This window comes from Rhodnius prolixus, unplaced genomic scaffold (assembly GCF_049639745.1).
Source record: "Rhodnius prolixus isolate KJV_2025 unplaced genomic scaffold, Rpr scaffold_2, whole genome shotgun sequence".
Taxonomy (NCBI): domain Eukaryota; kingdom Metazoa; phylum Arthropoda; class Insecta; order Hemiptera; family Reduviidae; genus Rhodnius; species Rhodnius prolixus.
Window position 1 is genome coordinate 47,567,055 of NW_027411592.1, and position 20,553 is coordinate 47,587,607.

At 30.9% G+C, this 20,553-nt stretch overlaps 3 protein-coding genes across 10 annotated transcripts in view; 1 reads left to right on the forward strand and 2 right to left on the reverse strand.

Annotated features, from left to right (window-relative positions):
* Positions 1-4,603, reverse strand: part of LOC141449771 (uncharacterized) — a 30,543-nt gene extending 25,940 nt beyond the window's left edge. For 3 of the 7 annotated variants that reach the window (XM_074119519.1, XM_074119516.1, XM_074119514.1), the window contains exons 1-3: positions 4,290-4,603; positions 1,445-1,646; positions 186-303 (exon numbers count right to left, since the gene is read on the reverse strand). In XM_074119519.1, coding sequence (XP_073975620.1) covers positions 186-303; positions 1,445-1,646; positions 4,290-4,368 — 399 coding nt within the window. In that variant the 5' untranslated portion in view covers positions 4,369-4,603. Of the gene's footprint in view, positions 1-185; positions 304-1,444; positions 1,647-3,575; positions 3,714-4,289 lie in introns of those variants that run through there. The other 4 variants (XR_012455684.1, XM_074119517.1, XM_074119518.1 and 1 more) reach the window with 4 other exon arrangements.
* A 2,227-nt stretch (positions 4,604-6,830) lies between these two features.
* nop5 (nop5 ribonucleoprotein) lies at positions 6,831-15,791 on the reverse strand. 2 transcript variants are annotated; one of them, XM_074119563.1, is made up of 12 exons: positions 15,617-15,791; positions 14,730-14,806; positions 13,540-13,639; positions 11,788-11,999; positions 10,744-10,943; positions 10,455-10,600; positions 9,997-10,123; positions 9,739-9,902; positions 9,090-9,292; positions 8,851-8,960; positions 8,246-8,422; positions 6,831-7,064 (listed from the first exon to the last, which is right to left on the reverse strand). In XM_074119563.1, exons 1-12 carry the CDS (start codon positions 15,659-15,661, stop codon positions 6,991-6,993), a joined length of 1,635 nt encoding a protein of 544 aa, XP_073975664.1. In that variant the 5' UTR covers positions 15,662-15,791; the 3' UTR covers positions 6,831-6,990. The 2 variants fall into 2 exon arrangements, with proteins under 2 accessions (XP_073975664.1, XP_073975663.1); XM_074119562.1 differs by having other exon boundaries at positions 6,831-7,067; positions 15,617-15,790.
* Positions 15,792-16,096: 305 nt separating this feature from the next.
* On the forward strand, positions 16,097-20,041 carry Ubc7 (ubiquitin conjugating enzyme 7). Its single transcript, XM_074119564.1, has 6 exons — positions 16,097-16,188; positions 16,259-16,328; positions 17,035-17,116; positions 17,194-17,312; positions 17,448-17,588; positions 19,467-20,041. Exons 2-6 carry the CDS (start codon positions 16,286-16,288, stop codon positions 19,583-19,585), a joined length of 504 nt encoding a protein of 167 aa, XP_073975665.1. The 5' UTR covers positions 16,097-16,188; positions 16,259-16,285; the 3' UTR covers positions 19,586-20,041.
* The last annotated feature ends 512 nt before the right edge of the window (positions 20,042-20,553 follow it).

Consider the following 20,553-nt stretch of genomic DNA (forward strand, 5'->3'; position numbering starts at 1 on the left):
TAGTTCCTCAATTTAAAGGTAGAAGTTACAAGGAATAAATTTATAAAATAAAAAGTTATTATTTCGCAAAATTAAATTTTAAAATGAATGAAACGAATTAGATTTATGAGGAAGCTGAAATTAAAATTAAATATTTAACAGTGTTTTACAATAATTTTTAAGATGAAACATTTTTGTAAAATTACCTTTTTTATGTCAGAATAGAGCATATGAAATAACACAAGTGTATCATTCATACATCTCTTCAGTTTTGCTGCTCTGTTAGGTTTCACGTAACACTCAACAATGGCTGAACCTATATGCCTAAAATATATAAAACACAGATAAAGCTATGATAACAGAAATGAGTAAAATATTATTAGCCAAAACGAAACCTAGACCGTTTGAGTTGTTAAGAGCAACTAATTAGATTTAGTGCACTTACAAGAATACAGGAATAGGACACCATTAACACTCACCTTTGAACCACCCCAAAGAAATTACAGAGGATTTTATGCAATCATAAACTAATTAAATTCCTGTGGAAAACTGTTATTTTGATTAAAGGAAACATCTCCTCGGTGAAAAAGGTTTTGTAGATGAATGAAAAACTAATTTAATGTGTAAACGTGCAAATACAAACACTATCCAGACAGAATAACGAGAAAGGTAGAAAATAAAACCTACTGAAAGCAGTAAAAGCGCTAATGAAATCGAGTTGACGAGGGTGAATTTTAGAAAAAATTCCAACTACTACAGTTATGATGCTCCCACCAAATTTTCTGGATGAATGGATAAATATTTTATTTAAAAGTCTCGCGCAAGGTAAATAATTTTCTCTTTAAAAAATGAAGCAGACTATTAAAGAAAAAACACTGATATTTTCCACCACTGCAAGCCCAACCATGCGTAAATAATGTTCTGTTTATAAACCTGGCTTTTAGCAATAACACAGCCAATTAGAGGCATGGGTAGTACAATGGACGTCCGCGTGGAGAATACAAGTTTGAACCCTGCCTGCCCTTGGACTTTGTTCCCTATCTTAAGCTCACTGACAGGGAGTCAGAAAGGTACTGAAAAAGACTCCGGGCGCCAATGACCTCACACTTAATTTCTTCAAAAATGTTTCCACAATTTTTTGCATGAAAAAACATCCTATTATCTGTTCCTCCACGCAGTGAAAAAAAAAACAAAATTATTTGCTAACGATGTGTATGTTGGGGCCATATTGCACATCAACACTTCCTCACAACAGAATCACTGACAAAATCACTGTCCCATGTTAAAATGTTTGGGAGAGAAAATAATTCAAGTGTTCCTGCAATCAATAAAATAAAGTGCAAAATAAAAATATACTTAAATTATTGTTTTCCTCTATAAGGAAATTGATGTCTTTATTTTGAAAACCACAATAAACTTCTATTCCCCCATCGAGAATACACATCGAAAAAAATACCATACTTACTGTAAATATACGGTCATTAAATTTTCTAAAGTAGTAATATTCGTCACACCAATTTCAGCGCGACATAGTTTGATAAACTGTGTAAGCCACGGAAATGACTTTGCAAGCTTCGGCTCTTCTTCATTTGTAGAAGATAAATCACCATTTACAAGAAATTCCGCATCAGTAAAGTCACTTGAAGTCTGTTCTTCATCTTTTTCTTCTGGAAAAACAATCACAAGAATTATCTTTGGTAGATTGGATTTTAATATATTTAAATTTTTAATGTTTGTTGGCACTGGCCTTCGCCATCTAGCAATATGAATTGTACTACAAAAGACTGATATATAAACCAAAGTAAACGGAACATGCGTATTAAATATTTATCAAGCCCAAGGTAACATGTTTTTCATTACTAAGAACAAATCTAAAGAGTTCAATACTTCCCGAATTACAGGATAAACATTGCCATAGATGAGAATATTTTGCCTTAGATAATTTTTGAAACATAATTTTATATCAATCGGGAGATAAAAATTAGAAACTGTTGTTGAGTTTAAACACTAACTCACACTAGAAAATGCTACCCTGAAGGACTCAAGGGTCAATAAAACGCCAAGTTTGAACTAAGTAGGAAATAAAAACAAAACTAAAATCAGCCGATTGATTCCTTTAAATCTGTAATGGACAGTAGGGTTAGCAAATGAAACCTGGTTGGATTCAAATTAATCTGAAGGCTTTTGTATAATTAAATACAAGATTTGTATTAATCTAAACTAATTAAGATATTTAAAAAAAATTATTTCTCTTTAATATACAAAGCTGCTCCCTTACAGGAATATTAATTTTCTCCCACTTATTCAATCTGAAATATCCTGACTTAAAATAAATACTTCTGCAATAAAGTATAGCTTGGAAACTTTGTCTCTCCAAAATGTATTGAATGACCCTCGAAACCCCATTAATATGTGGCGCAATTTACGTCGTCCAGAGCTTGATATCTGGTACAGAGAGAACTAGAGGGATTGAAAGTAATGAGATAGTGCAGTGTAAGCTGGGCGAAACATGTGCTTTGAATGAAGACAAGAGAAACCAGAGAAGGTTGAAAGAGAGACTTTACATGGAAGGAGGTGAATGGAGAAGCTAAAGCTAAAATGGTCGAAGGATTCAAGAAAAACCGCAGCCATCGGACAGAGCAGCAGCACATATCGAGAAATAAAAAAAAACTTTTGGAATAATCAAGCCCACTAGAAAATTCCGAGAAGAAACATTTCGAACACTCCAATCCGAAATAGTTTAAAAATTCAAAGTAAGTATTAGGGTGCTCAAAGAAGTCACTCAGTTAAATGAAACCATGTGTTCCTCCACTAAAGCGGCAAAAGTACAAGTAAAACCTGAGTATAAAGGGACAAAAATGCCTTCGTAGTGAGGGGCTAGACCAAAACAAAAACTAAAGATAGAATAAAGGCGAATTAATTGAGAATCACTGCAGAACCACCACGCTAATATGCAAAGATCAGAAGAAATACAGGGCTACTGTTTGAATATTTAAAATTTATCATTTTTTAACAAAAAAATATTTAAACAATTATTGATATTAAGTCATTTCGAAATGTAATTAAAAAATATAATGAAAAACAAAAAAGGATTTATTTGCATTATTTTTTTTTATAGAATCATTAAAAAAAACACATGAATTAAACAATGAAGAAATTCCTTCGATATCCATTAGATATTAAAAATTATGTTAAGTTATAGTGAAAAGTCCTTATCCCAGGTAACTTATATCTCCAAAGCAATGTTTCGACGTTGGAGGATCGTTGTTTTTTTATATGAGGAGGAAACCTCTGACGAGTTGAATCTCAAAACTCGTATGTAGTGAATTTCATCAATAGCATCCTAATTTCCTAAATTCTAACCTGTTTTCTCAGTATATCTCTTAGTGAGTTCAACGAAAGAAAAGATTACGAACACTCAATGATAAAATAGCATTAATAAGGAGGATAAACGAAAAGTCCCCTTTAGAGGCTGTTTGATTGGCGATTTTCAAGGATCTTGGAACATTTTAGCATAACTACTCACTAAATTATACCAGAACCATTTGTATATGTATATAATTTACATTAGAGCCTGCAAAGATAATTGTGGGTACCTTTTGGGTTTAGCGCATTAGAGGCGGATTCTTGGTCATTGACTCCCACCATCATTCACGTAAACTTAACGAAAATCTTTGAACACTAGCAGTTAAAAGATCCACTTTAGATCTTAAGAGCACTAGATTTGGCTCTATAACTATTTTCAATCAAAATATTAAAAACCAAAAAAGACAATAAATTGACAAAATGTTTGACTTTTTTGCACAATGGTTTAACCCAGTAAACAATGCTTCATTTAAGAATTGAAATAAATGCTTCCATTTAGCAAAGATTACAAAAATGACCTGAATATTTAATAAGAAATAAATGTTAAAATAGGAAATACCAAGAGAGATAAAAATCTCTCTTACTAGCAATTAGAAATGGAATAAAAATAAATTTTAATGATACTTCGAATAAAAAATTTGGAAAAGTTTTAGATACATAGATTTCATATAGTTTTTCTGGATGTTTAATTTACGTTTTCTTTCTACACCCCTGGCCGTTTTGAATTCACACTTTTTCTTTTAGCTAGCAAATTCCAGCATTATATAATATACATTTACATCAATCAAAGCTGCGAAACTAGAATCAAAAGTTGTTATAAAGGTCGGTATCTAAAATAAAAACCTAAAGTATATAGATATGAAAACAAAGCAAAGTGCCACATGAAGATTGTATCTCACAGATATTACATGAAAGAATAATAAGCATGAACAAAATAAACTTACTATTTACGAGTTCTTCTTTACTCGTAATAGTTTCGCCCAAATTTTGCGTTGGGCCTTGCTGAACTGGTTTAATATCCATTGTTCCAAGGCAAAAATGAGAAAGGAAAGAGAAATTCTACATTTCTAGCTAATAAATGAATTAGTAACTCGTAAAGTTGTTAAGTATGAAACCGAATCAACTGTAATTTACACCATACGCACTCACAGGTTCCGAGCAACTTTCATTGCCAAAGCTACCCACAATGTCCGAGTTATAGGACATAAATGCTTACTGCTTATTATAAGTCGCAACTCGTTACCCAGATATATCGATATAAGTTATTTACAGCGCTAGTGTAGCTCCCCAAAATATTTCCCGCCAATTCTGAAATCCAAACTCTAAACAAAAAACGTGACCATTATCAACTTCACAATCTACTTTTTAAAGTAAATTTAATTGAATCTAACAAATTTCAAGAATTTTACAAGCTATACTTGATGTCAAGAATATTGTATTTATTTTTATATAGTAGTAGCATAACAAAAGTAGTTACTTATGAAAAAATATTCTAGATAAAAAGCAACACAAATAATGTTGCAATGAAAAATAGTCACTTTTAGTTTCGTTAGTCTATTTTTTCTTTGTTTACATTTTACAGCCTTAAGATTAAATGAATTCAAATGTGCATAAGCAAGTTAACTTGGCGATGTGGACAAAATAATATTTTGACTTACATTTATTGTAAAGTTATAAGGAACTTGTTTTCCTTTTTAGCATTAATCGTCAGCCAACTTTTTCAAGACCTACCTATTTCAAAAACTTTTTCCATTCTCCAAAAGTATTTTCATTAAAACAAAACTTTTTAAAGCTGTTGAATGCAAAAGTATCTGCCTTCAGATATGAATAAGTTCAGTGTGCTAAAGAGCTGCGCTATTCGATTATAATACCGACCTTTTATTTTAAACGCAAAAGCTGCACTTTAAGCAACCATGCTGAAATGTTCCTAATTTTAGTTCATCAATATTTAATACACTATTAAATCTCCTTTTAAAATAATTTAAAAAATATTAAATTATAGTTATTATGCAAAATTCAATTCACTAGTATCAACTATCAAATATATATACATATAATTATTTTATAATTATCAATATTTTGATAATTATGTATAAATACATAAATAAATATATTTATAGATTTATAAATAATTAAAGATCTCTTTTTAGCAACTAGTAATTAGGCTATGTGCAAAGAAAATAACCATAGGCTAGAAATACTGTAATAGCATATATAAAGAATAATTACTATTATACAATTAGAAAGCCGTGATGCCGACGGCGCTCTAGTCGTCTGCAAATATCACTCGGAGATGAGTTTGAGGAAGTGATCAGGAGGCTGAGAAATTTATTATACGGGTTTTGGCGAGATCGTGAGCAAATGGGATGTTAGAAAGGAGGGCCGTCGCTAATACGGTAAATTTTTGATTGAAGGATTTGTCTTCTCTTGAGATTAGATCTATTACTTAGTACTGCACTTTCCTGTAAATGAAGGGGAATGAGACTATCGGCTTCCGACAGTGTCTCTCCACAAATGTGAACATCACTATAAGCGCCTCTAAGCCCTGTACGAGGCTTCTAGGAAGAGAAAATCTGAGGGATATCTGGAATCTTACCTTGTGAGAGAGTTCTGTAATAAAGCACGTGCTAATCCTTACCTCCTTTCTGTAGTTATATTAACTTGATTAGATAATTATACTTACTTTCTCATGGAAGTACAGCTTGTGAATAAGATGGATTCATTTTGGAAAAATCAAAAATGTAATACACAATTTTAAAATTCTAAAGTCGCCATTCAATGCTTTTGAAAACTTTTAATTCTTCTACCATTTTTCTTAATGTAAGAAGAGGAGTAATAAAATTGCATTCATATGTTTTTATTCTATTTTATTTTTTTTAAGAATAGGTACATGAACGTAACTAACAACAACCCAACAAACACCACCAAAATTTTAGATCTGTTACATAATGTAGTTCGATGAAATAAACTTGGATCTCTAGAATACGAATTGGTTTTGTTCTTCACGATTTGCTTAAAAATTAGTATGTAATAAATTTTAAAAAATGTGATGAATACCATCTTTTTTCTTTAAAATTCCTGTAAGCAAGAATGAATTGAATATTTTTTCTTAGATAAAATGACCTTTTTTTTTTAACTGGCTTTTGAAGGTAGAAAACGTTTCAGCAGTACTCCTTTCCAGTTGTCTAGATAACGTTAAACTGCAGATATATTAAGGGAGTTTACATAGTTAACAATACAAAGTGATTCATTGTTCGAATTTAAGAACGAGCTAAGCAAACTAGGCAATTTCTATGGAGCAGTGTGTAGAAATTGGACAAATAATACGAAAATAAGCAAATAGAAAACAGAAATGATTTTTTTCTTCTTTCATTCATCAATAACTGATTTACTGTTGATTGCGCTGATGAAAAGAAAAGGGTGAATGAACTTCGGAACTGATTATCTTATATAATTGTGCAAAGGAAAAATAATGAATATTGCCATTTACTTAAAAGAAACATTTATTTACATTGTATTTTTTTAAAAAAAAATCTATGTTTTTTTTAATTCTTCAGAGTTTTGCACACTTAATGCATGTAAATATACTTCTTTAAAAATATATAGTTTCGTATAAAACCATCTTAAAACTAACAACTAGCAGTTCTACTTATCCTGATGAAGCGACTTTTTCTTTTTCTTTTTCTGCTTTTCAATTGGCGCTTCCTCTTCGCAAAGATCTTCTTTAACAAAAAAGGATAAAACACATTAATTCAGAGTAAGAACAGTCCAAATTCACTATTCAGACCAAGAGATTGATCAACTTCTGGGCGGTAATGGAAATATTTATTTGCAATTTAGATTTTTTTTTTTATTTTGTTGTGAACCAATATGGGTGATATAATATGATTCATTTAAATGCTTAGGAATATATCAATAATAATTTATATATAATGAATTATATACAATAAAGTATTAGAAGATTCTGAATCACACACTGAGTTTAACTAATAAAATAAATCTGAATTGCAAAAAACATACTTCAGCTCTAAAAAGATCTGGCCCGAGAACAAAAAACAATCAGGAAAATTATGGACAATATTAAATTTGAATGTTTTTTTTTTCATGTGCATATTTCCTAAACTTGGCATACGTTGCTCTTAATTTTCTTTAGCATTGCTCAGTCCCTTCCCAAAGTCTATGAGGATTAATGCTTAAATAATTGTTCTCAAATGAACCGCAAATGATGCAAGAATAAAAATGCTAATCACAAAAATTTTGATATTCCTCTACCTGCCCTTGAGTCATAAAATGAGTGAAAATGTATAAAAACTTCAAATTTGATTGGAATTATGTTTAGCGCAGCTGCCAGTTAAGAAAAGAGACTACTTTGAAATAATATTAAATAAAAAGGTTTTGATAACGCTGCAACTTTTAATCGGATCAGGCAACATTATTTCATTGTAATTATCCACCCAAACGAGCTTATAAAAAAATAAATAAAGTAATGCCTATTAGTCAGGCTGATTTTACGTCCAACTTCCTAAATTAGGCTTCATGGTCGGAGGCTACTAGCAAACATACACCATTAAAATAAAATCCAAGGCCAAGACCGGGAATCGAACCCAGTACCACAATACATCTTAGCTTTGCGGGCCGGGCCTCGCGTCTAACCACTCGGCTATTGTGGCCCCTAACGATCTTATAATTAAACAGATTATAGAAAATGCAGGAGAGAAATCTGTAAATTTTTGTGCCAACCAATCGGCATTGTAAAATACTCATCAATACACCTCTTCCACCACCTAGAAATCAACTATGTAATGAATAATTTTATGTGAAAGTAAAGCAGTATTTAGAATACTGTTAGAAGAGAGAAGACTAATTGAGAGTAACAATAATGTAATGACAGTAAACTAACCGGCATCTGCTGTTTGGATAAGCGTTTCAGTGACATCCTCATTTTGGCGTTTTTTCTTTTTCTTTTTTAAGTTTTTTTCATTTTCTTCAGCAGCTAATTCGGTAAATTCCACTTCTTCCTTAATATCTTGAACTTCAATTTCTTGTTTTATCTTTTTCTTTTTTTTGGGTGGGGTTTCTACAAGCGAAGTAAAAAAAAATATATTATTTAAGTCGATTCTTCTCACAGAAGTATAATATAAAATAACTCTATAAAGAAAAATATGGCAGAAATAGATATTTTAATTAAAGCTCCATTTGAATTTTCCTAATAAAGTCCATAGGAATCAAGATCAACATCTTGCAATTATGACTCTAGGATTTCATGTTAATGTCAAATTATAATTCTTTATATATTTTACATTACCATCAACCCTATAATGTTAAAATCATAAAACAAGGTTTAAATAAGAATGGTTGAAAATTATAGGTTAGGTTCGCAGTGCTGGATAAGATCTTTGATTTTATTCGCTACGACAGGTAAAATCAAGGACATTAAGTAAGAATATTTGTCAATCTGAAGGTGGTTAAAATTATGAATTAAAGAGTTTCATTCCTGAATTATACCTGCTACACTTTCTACTGCAAGTTCTTCAATATCTGGTTTTACATCTTCATGTTTTCTCTTTTGATTTGGAACTGTCACATCATTTGCAGCTGAGTAATGCAGAACTTCTCTGAAAACGAAAACATTTTCTTGAATTAGATCCGGAAATAATTCTGGAAATAAAATAAGGAGAAAAACATCCAACCATCAAATACCGAAATTCTCTTTTTCTTAAGTAGTATTTTTTACTTCAACTCACTTTTTTACTTGATATTTTTCAAATTTGGCTTTTGCTTTGGCAGTTCCAGATATTTTTCGAAGATTTCCTTCCTCAAGCATTCGTAACCTAGTTTCCAACTTTGCTCGGTGCTCTACTCCAAGTTCTGGATTTGCATCAGCACTGTCACTAAGTGCATCAAATCTACACGCCAAAGCTGTTTTTGCTGCTAACGAGCGGGATATCTATTTAAAAAAATTAAATAAATAAACGGTTATTTTATTTGTATGAATAATTCAGAATCCTTTTAATATTTAACAAGCAAAACAAAGCAGTCTTTTCTGATAAAAGGCACACAGCAAAGTAAGGGAAAAGGTTTATTAATATTGATAGCAATGTTGCAACTCGTAGCTCACACATAGCAGAATGATATCCTCTGTGTCGCTTTAAAGAAACTAAGACTCGAAATAATATTTCCAACATCTTCGTTAAATATGAATTCAAATTAGCTAGGTTATTGAGAAAGGTATCCTTTAAGCTAATTATAGCAAAAGAGTTTTCATTCAGTCAAGTTTCTTGGTGCAGAAACTCATTATAAAGATAGGGGAATATGTTAGAACATTTAAACATTGGAATAACAAACATTCTAGTTAACTCTTTTAAAATTTTAGAAACAAAACATTCAACTTACTCTTCCTTTGTTTCTAACACTTGCAGAAGCTATGAGGCTGCTGCTATAAATAAGACCATACTTAGGTGTATCTTTATGAGTTTTAAGAGCCCTAAACAGAGCTTTTTCTGCACCTAGTATTTGTACAGTAGATGCAGGTTGTTTGGCCAAATTGAGCATAGAACCTTTAAAAAGTAAAAGACATGAAGTTGAAAATTGTATTCGTAAATGTTAGCTTGAACTAAAACTTTTAAGCACGAAATTCTAAAATATACTTACCAGCGTGGGATATAAGCCTGGCTCCTACCAATTCTCCTAATAAAATGGTAACATTTGGGGCAATTGCCATCATTCTAGATTTCAAATATTCATAAAGCTGCCCACGATAATTGCTTATTTCCAACACCTAGAATAAAAAATAGAAAGTTCTAAGTTTTTATCATTTCTTGTAATTTAAAACATTTAAGACACCAACTAAATAATATTTAAATAAGCTGGTATGCAAAGCTACAAGACTTTTTTTAACACTATTCTCAAGAAACTGACTCATAAATTTTCTTTTAACTCGGAATATTTGAATCCTATTACTATTAACTCAGAGAACCGAATTTTTCTGGAAGAATGTAATAATTTCAAGTTTAAAGAAAAATAATTAGAGCCATTTCCTATGAATATACAAACTTAATAACTCTTTCAGTATAGTTAGTGTTAGGAACTTCCTAATTTAAAATGTTTACTTGATCACAAAGTTTCTGAATATTCAAGATGTCGTCTTCAGAAATTTCGGTCCCCATCGATAACTCTGCAGCTTCCTTTACTTTTTCTTCTAGGTCCTCCGGTAAAATATCTGACAAATCAGTTGAAGTAGTATTTTCTCTTGTACCTTAAATATTTATAGGGAAGATAATCTTTAGTGAAAATGTAATTTACGAAATTTACAGTTGTAAATTAATTTATTTATGCTGTTCTGAAATGTATTTTACATAAAACTACTTTATAATTATCATTTACTAAATATTATATTACCTATTAACTTAATAACCTTAACAAACACGACATTATCAGTCAATAATTTGCCAAGTTCCGGAAAATGCCAACCGTACCATTCACGACACCTCATAATATAATTATTTAATTCTTTATCTAACTCATCAAGTAAACTGATGGCTTGTACAATCATAAGATCCACTTTATCCGGGCTAAATTTTAATTTGTACCTAGATAAGCTGGAAAATCAAATGAAACTAATTAAAATTAAATTATTCAAAAAAATTCAAGCCAGAATTCATTCTCCTCTAACAGATAGCATGTTTAAGAAAGTATTAATTAATACATAAGTGTTAAAACTAACAATACAAGTGCAGTAGTACGGGGGTTACAAAAATAATAACATAAGATCTGAAATTAGTAATTTTAAGGCATAAAAAAACATGTAGCATATATCAAAAAATAATTCGTAAAATAATATAAACAATATGGTAAATCATTTAAATTATTATTATTGTCATAAATTCGAGTGTAAAAATTCTGGGATCTATGTTTCGCCGCCCTGAAGATGGCCTGTCCCTGATCAAAAGCGCGGCAAAAAAGACTGAAATAGACAATAATTTCTCTTCCCTTGTGGTGATTTTTCGATAGCCATTCTTCATTGGCTGATTTTTTACATAGCTTAAAAAATGACCCACAATCAAAAAACATAATCATAACAGGAATTTAAAGACAGTGTTATGTTTGGAAACACCGTATTACAAGAGGTCTTTTCCAGTCATTCTGAATCAAAATCTCAGTTAATTTTAAGTGCGTTGTCGCTGGATTTCTTCAAGATTACGAAGGCCTCGTTCAAAATTTGCATAACTTATATTAACACGGCCAAACTAATAACAGGGATCATCCTGCATACATATATTTCATTTCTTCTCTCTAATATGTAATCGCTACCAGCAGAAAGATGATTCAGAAAGCGAGAATTTGGGTTAAGGAGACTATTATATACTAAGCTATAATGTCTAATTTAAAAAAAAAAAAAAACTTATTTGCACTACAGATTAATAAAATATTTTTAAAGGTTACCTGTGGGCTAAACCTAAAGCCATTGCTGCCATTTCTTTCTGTGGTAGACCTGAAAGCAAGCTTTCTGCTTGCGACCTGATGCATCTTAACAATTCCTGCACACTATTATTTGAAATACACGACACACTAAATTTGTCTTTAATTGCATTGCCCAATTTAGCATCTGCTATCAAAAGTTCATCTTGAGTTTCTTTAAAAACTTTCTTTAAGGCCTAGAAATAAATACGCAAAAATGAATATAAATATACTATTTGATAGTGTTTAAAATGCGATAAGATACTTTCTAGGAGAGCAAGGGACCTTATTAACCCATTAACTGCCACGATCCCCAATTGGGGATATTTTTTTATACATTTTTTTAAAAATTTGTAGAACTGTTTTTTGGCTGCAAATAACAAATTAATTTAGAGCAGTAATTAGTATACTGTAATGATGGTAAACATTTACATTTTCTTGCCTAGTTTTTGGTCAATAAGAAAACAAAGTGAAAATTTCCAGGTTAGTCGTTCATAGCAGCCATGTTAATTTTCAAGTTTGTTTTTTCTCAGTTATTTTTGTAATAATTAAACTAAGCGTTTTAGCACACTTAATTCAAAGGTTCTAGTTGTAGGAAACAATATTATCTTCCATAAATAATTTAGAGAATTAGAGAAAATGGATTTTGAACAGTGATCCCCAAATGGGGATCGTGGCATATAGGGTGAACAAATTTCCGAGTTATAGAATACTTTTAGTATTTATTTATAGAAATGGAAACCAAATAATTTTATACATTCAGTGAACTAGAAGAAGGAGTAAAGGGCCTTCACTTTTTAGAGCAGTTTGACTTTGAGTCTGATACTGATTCAACAATAGATATTGTTGAACAGCCTCCGGACTTACTAGATATTGTTTCTGATGTTGAAGAAATTGACGAAAATGAATTAGTTCATTGCCAACCAAAGGATGTCCTGGAGATATTAGAGCTTCATTCCAGTAATTTTTCTGTAGCGTCCTCTTTTATGAAACCAGACACTGTCAGTTATGTCCCACCAAATCAGATCAAGGATGTACAGATGGTGCGATATTACGGTCATCACTTTTTGAATCAGTTTATAAGAGGGAAACCAATACGATTTGGCTTCAAGCAAGGGGTCATTGCAACCGGTTACTGTTTTCGTGCTGAATAATACGAAGGCAAACAAAACGGTGCGTTTCAAGTTGAAAATTAGGGTGTTTCCGTCATATTGAAAAATATTTCAATCATTGATAATCATTCAAATCTATTTTCTATTAATTTTTTTTTAAATTTTCTATTACAAATAAGAAAACCCGTTAAATCCACAGAGCTAATAAATAGATGCTTCAATAAGACGTAACAACTTGTACTCAGTTTTGAACATCCAATCTGCCACGATCCCCAAATGGGACTTTTTTAAAAAACCTTTTATTTTTTTATATAATGCATTATTTTATAAATTTCACTTATTAATGACAATTTTGACTCAAACTAAACATGATAGAGCAAAAAAAATGCATTTAAAAAATTTGGCAGTTAATGGGTTAATTATGCTCTGAAGGTATACTTACTGTTTCCTAATGTTCATGATTCGTCGGAGCAAGACTTCACAACTAAGACTATGATAGAGCTAAGACTTAATTTTCTAGTTAATACAGTCGCTAAATCAGGCACTGTTTTTTATAATGTACGATCAAATTGACTTTGCAGTTCATTAACAAGAAAAGTAGAGGAATCCGTACAATTACACATACCTTCTTTAAAATTTTGTTAAGCTTTCCATCCACTGCTGCAGCCGTTGCAGCTAAAGCTTGTGTCGTATCGGAAAACTTTTCAAAATGTTTTAATTTAACACTGCAAAAAAATAATAATAATAATAATAATAATTGTGTTGGATAGCTCAAATAATAAATTTTGTTTTTCATTACCGAAAACCTTTGCAACCACTAGATGGACTGATTTTGGGAAAAGAGTACCAAAACCCACTAATGTCATAAAACTAGTACTTCTCATAAAAAGTCATATCTACTTTATTTAACTCTTGCTTCCATTTACGGAAGTTATAGCAAGAACTTTTATTGACATGAATTTGGAAAAAAATTAATGTGCCAAGTGAACAAATTTTCTGAAATTCAACCCAGGGTAATCTTGATTTATTCAAGTTAGTTTTTTAATTTTTTTTTTTTTTTAAAGAAAAATCAGACGGTGGCATTACACAATTTGTGAGTGCGGGAACATTTGAGTCTTCCATTTTTGAATATGTTGGACCACTTTAAACCTCAAAGAATTTAATACTTTTTAGCTAGGGAAGGAGAACTGCCCATAACTCACAAACAATTTTTTTTTTTAAATTCTTTTTAGATTGCTACTTTACCACGCACTAATTGGTTTGTCTTGAAAAAGCAGAAACTGTTTTTAAAAGCAAACAAGAGTTTTAAATATCACTTCATCTTTTATATCTTCTATTCAATTGTTTACTTTTTCCTATAAAGGGACGGTTAGTTGCTAGCTCCATAATTTTTATTTGACGATGATGAAGAGTTCTGGGTTCCTGCGGTAAAAGGAACGCCGCTACAACAAAAGGGTGTGATGAAAATCACAAAATGTTTAGTCTAGGTCTAGGTCTCGATAGAACGTATGAATATACTATTCTAGAATTCTATACCTATAATGCGTACATAAATAATCGTTTTATAATGCTTACATTTAATCTGAAAATTTATTCTTAAACATACTGATGTCAAAGTATTCAAAATAAAACACGAACATTGTTGATGATCTCTTCCAATTCAAAAATAAAGAATAAGGACAATACATAATATTCAAGTAAAATATAAAGTACTAATAACTTTATATCACTTAAAATCTAAAGAAAACTCAAAGTAGAAAGATTACACAAGTGCTTAGAATACTTTGTTTCATAAATTAAAATAGAATAACTCACATTTGATTGGCACCTTCTGGAGATTGAAAATCATTATAAAGGTTTTCAGTTTTCGACAACTTCTTCTCATCCAGCAACTGCAATTGGAATTACAAGTCAGAAATAAAATATTACATTGTAGAAAATTATAAAAATTGGTATTACTTCCTACTTAAAATAAGCAGAAATTAAACTAATCTTAAACGTTATCATATAACCAATAGTAATTACTTTTTGTTTTTATTCAACATGTGAAATAATGTTCTTGAAGAGTCGTTGTATATATTTTAAGAACAGGTGCCTACTCTCTTAAGTTTATATTAACGTGATTTTAAAAAGATGACTAGTTAAATCACAAGCCCCATGTTTGCTCTAGTGCTTGTGACGTTAAGCAATGAGGCGGCTTATCGACTAGATCGGGAGAGTTAAATATTTTGCGCCCTAGCAAAATATAGAGACAATGTGTTTCACTGAAACACTAAACAGACTTTTTCCGTTTTGAATTGCTACAACAAGATCTTGCCCGAAAGTAATGAGCTGGTAAATTTAATTTTGCATCGGATACATAAGACGAACGCCAAGAAACTTTCCAAGTTGAATATTCGTGAAGAGAATATTGACAATTCTTCATGAAATACCCCGAAATGGATAAATAAACTTATTCATAAAAAGAAAACCTTATTGTTTATATCGCATGTTTTATTTTGTATACACTAACACTGTTTTATGTTATCTAATAATTATGAAGATAAGCAAAAAGATATTTTTAAAAAAATGAGTAATTTCGGCAATACAAGGACAAGGAGAGAACTTCATTGCAATTGCAAAAACAATTTTGAGTAACTTGAATAAAAATAATAACAAGTATAATCAAAAGGAACTTCGTAATAAACATATATGTAGCCCACCTTAAAAAAAGCGTAGCCTGCCGCAGTCTCAAAAAGCACCAACATCTTAAGCTGATACTAATTAAAACGTAAACACGAAAACTTAGTCCACATAAGCGGCGTCTTCCATCTAATACCGTCTGTCCCACATCAAAATCCAAACCACGAGGTTTCGAGGTTACCATTTTAAAGTTAAAGTAATTCTCCAGTCTTCAGTGAATCTTTAAATTTGTCCATAAAAATTTATTTTAAAATTATTGATCAAGTGACGGGTAAATAAATATATATGTTTCCTAACTATGCTGAATTAATTGTTTTAAACATTTTCTCGTTTATTTATTTATCTTAATTTTTTTATGAAATCTATTTATTAGATTCTTCTGAATACTGTTTTTTTGGCACAAAAAACAAATATGTTTTACAGTTTACATATATTACTTTGGTAGACTTTTATAATATTAAAATTGAAAACGAAATATTCGTTCTCTAACCTTTATATGATTCGTTCAGCAACCGCCCATTACATGACAACAATCATGATCCATGCAATATTTTAATTCTTTACTTTCTTGAAACCTCATCCTAGACATACGGTATAATTGACACAATTGTCTCTTAAAAGAAAATTTTAGTACTTAATCACCTTTCTTACTTTATTTTCAGCTTTAGTTACATTTTAACATTGTAGTGATGGCCGGATCTGCTTTGCGTAGGTTAATGGCTGAATATAAACGTAAGTTCCTTCTATCTTTTGCAAAAAAAAAAAAAAAAAATACTAGTTAATACGATTTTAAGAATGACCATGATGTTTCAATAAAATAAAAATTCTATGAAAAGCAATTCTTATTAATCATCTTAACTGTTTTTAGTAATGAAAATTAAAGTTTGTGTTATAGTAATAACCAGGTATTATAATTTAATGTTGAAGTTTAAACATCATGTATGCTGATAAATAGCATTGAAATGAATAGGCGTTGGCAATAAGCAACCGATCTATTGAAAATTTATTAATAGATGTTGGTGTGCATTGTCAGGAGTTCACTCCAAAAAAAGTCCTGTCCTCCTACATGTGAAAGTTAACAAACCAGTTTGAAAATGTCGGCGTTTATTTGATGATTAGGAATAAATATTGTAGCCTAACAACTGCACCTTAAACAAACTTTGATCAGTAGTAATTTTATGGTTTCTATTGTGGAGAGAGCTAGCTATAGCGTATTCCCATTGTCACTTGAAAGTAGCGTAAGAAGAGTCTACAGAGTCAGATTCAAGACAAAAGTAGCTTCATATGAAAAAGATACCACCTTTTTCCAATTCATTAGCAAGTTAATGATTTTTCAGTTTTAGGCACCCATTAACGGTTGTGATTACTACTTCAAAACTCCAAAAATTAATACAAACCTTAATTTTATATAAAAGCAAGTAAATAAAATATGTTACAGAACTAACGATTAATCCTCCAGAAGGTATTATCGCAGGACCAGTTCATGAAGAAAATTTTTTTGAATGGGATGCGCTTATTACGTATGTGTCATGGTAATATGTTAGGTATTTAAAATTACCTTAAGAATAGAATTATTTTTTTATATACTTTGTTTTAGAGGTCCTGAAGGAACATGTTTTGAAGGCGGTGTTTTCCCTACGAAATTATTCTTTCCGCCAGATTATCCTTTAAGTCCACCGAAAATGCAATTTATGTGTGAAATGTTCCATCCAAATAGTGAGTTATGATCTCCTATGGCCATAAGTTATAAAAATACTAATAGGACAGTAAAAAATTGTAGTAGTAATGGTTTTTAAAATGCTTCTTCTAATATTAGGTACACAGTCATTTTATTCTAGATGAACTTTATAGTTTATGCCGATGGAAGAGTTTGCATTTCAATTCTTCATGCCCCCGGTGATGATCCAATGGGATATGAATCAAGTGCTGAGAGATGGAGCCCTGTTCAAAGTGTTGAGAAAATATTGCTTTCTGTTGTTAGTATGTTAGCAGGTACCTATGTACATATATTTTTTTTCTTTGTTAGTTCGTTCAATTTTTCAATTAATTTAAAAATCATTTGGGTATTAAATCGTTAAATATTGACTTTAAAACAATCGATCAGACGGTCAATCATTGTCGTAGCATTTTTTTTTTCTAAAGCGATTTAACTGTAATCCCTTGACTCTAAAAATGGTTCAAGAATTCCATACCATATCTCTATTCCTAGTTGAGAATCCCGGTAATGTAGCGTCTTGTATCATTTACGACGTTATGGAGCCAACTTATTTTCAGCCTGCCAATCTTTCTTTCTTTCCTGGTTAACCGAACAGCAGTCTTCTAGGAACGAGATTGGTTTGTCAATGTGGACTTCCGAATATTATCTCGCCCCAGTTCCTCGTTGTAACGTATGTACACCCATGGGCCCAGATATGTTTTTTTAGAATCCTTTTACAAAGATTAGTAGCTTTTACTCCGTCGTTTTGGTCATGTCAATACTTCAGCTCCATTCTTCAGAACAGAGCATATGAACCCTTTGTTCTAAAGTACCTTATGGTCCTGTGTAAATTTCGGCTTTTCATATACCTCAGTAGTCCATAATAGCATTTATTGGCGGCTATGAGCTTTTGTTTTACAACATTATCTGCCGTTAACTCTGATCCCAGGTATTTAAATACACTTCCAAAGTTGTATTCGTTGGTCCTAGGTAGTGAACTGTGTTCTCTCGCGTACGTTATAAAGTATTTGGTCTTGTTCTCATTAACTGCAAGCCCCATGTTTCTTACTGACCGGTTCAAGAAATCAAAAGTTTCTTTTAAAGCCTTTGAAGACTCACCAATAATGCAAATGTCATCGGAGTACGCTAGGATTAGCATGCTCTTATTGAATATTGTACCCTTGGTTTTAAATCTGGCATCTCTAACTATTCTTTCCAAAACGGTTAAAGGGATGGCATGAATAAGTTTATGCCTCGGTCGCATTTGAATTTGTTTGACAGATCTTACATCCTTACTCGACTATTGGTGCAGCCATGTCGGGCCTTATTAATTTGGTGGGAATTCATAGTCTCATCATTGTTTTTTTACAATTCTTCTAGAAATTCTGGTATTTATAAATATATTATTCTGATATAATATATATTATAATATAATGTATATAATATATGTATTATAATATATATTATATTTTATAACTTGATATAATTAAATATCAATAATTTATAATTGTTCTAAATAAAAATAGAACATTCAGAGCACCGTGTTAATAAGGGGAAAGAACATGCCAGCCACAAATCTGAAATCGTTAGTCCATGTTCCGCCAAGTCGTTTCCTTTTAGGCAATCCAGCAATTCTATTTTCATAGTGAGAGAATTGGAACAAGATTTGGTTGCGGGTTCAAGACCCAACCTCCAACCTGGATCTTGATTTTGGGCTGCCCTACATCAATAAACTGCCTTTATCACGGCTCTTGAGCTCTATCTAACCGCGGTTTTATTTCGGGGTTATCCTCTCCTAAATAGGATGCTTTCACCACTGTGGCGGTCCTTCGGTGAAAAGGGAGGGCATCTCGTATAGGTGACCGATTTCATCTCCCTCTTATGCGACTTAATTCTACTACTAAATTTTTTTTTTTTTGCGAAGAGATCGATTCATCAGGTTCATAAACAAAAATAGCTTTGCATGCTTAAATTGATTCTATCTTGTTATCGCTGTAAATAACGAATAATTCTGATTATAGCCATACTAACTGACTAACTTCCCACAGTACAACAGGCCCCAAACTATTAGCTACTTTAAATGCCACTTCTTCTATTGCTAAATACAGTTCAATAATATCTAATTTTGTCTTTCATTTATTTTTTTTAAAAATTGAATATGTGAATGCTTGTAGAGCCAAACGATGAAAGTGGAGCTAATGTTGATGCAGCCAAGATGTGGCGAGAAAACAGGGAAGAATTCAACAGAATAGCTGAAAGGATTGTGCGAAAGACTCTTGGAATCCCTGTTTAATTTAAGAAATTAAAGAGAATAAACTACTTCAGTTATTTTTTTAAGACTTTTCCATGGATAATTAAATTTTTACTACTGAATGCACTTTTATATTTTCTTCGATGTTTTCTTCATTTATTGAAAAATTTCTTATATCTTTTCCTTTTTAAAATCACATTAATACAACTAATATATTCAATACTGTGACTACGTATAAAATAATTTAAAAAAAAAAAAAAATTATGTTCCTACTTGTTTCCCAATTTTACTTAGTACAATTACTCTACTAAAAAAAATATTTAACTTATAAAAGCCATAGCATCCAGTTTTTTTCTCATTTTTAGAAACTGGTACAAAAACGTCGGAAGGGCAAGTATTTTTTATATTTTACAATTTTAAATAATTGTATGTAAAATAGAATTCGAAAATATATTTTGTCTAAGAAAATACATGGTTTTTGTTTTGTTTTTTCTTTGATATTAGTGTTTCAATCATTGTTCCTATCTTCAAATCTGGATGAAAATAAAGACATCTTTTCCTTGAACATTCTGCTAAAACGTAGCTAAGCCATGACCTAAAATTGATTCGATTTTCTTGCAGGAATATTTTATTTTATTTCATTTTCGCGATAAATGCATTTTTTAATTTATTCACTCAAAAATGTTTAGTTTATTTTCTTAAGATTCTAAGTTATATTTTTTAATCAACTTCTGACGATAGAAAGCTTAATTCAGCAATGATCTTTTATCCATGAAGTTGTTATTTATCTCTATGATGGTACGCAGTCTTTTGTGTTATAAAAATTTTAAATTCAAAACGGAACGTATGGTAAGCCTTTTCGAACAGATTTATCAATGTTAGAAGCTTAGTTTAAAAATAATCGTTATTTTTCTTCGATTAATGTGTTGGAGGAATCTACCAAAATCTATTTAAGATTCTTAACTATGTGCGTACTTTTCATTTCTCAAGGTATTTACTAAAGATGATTT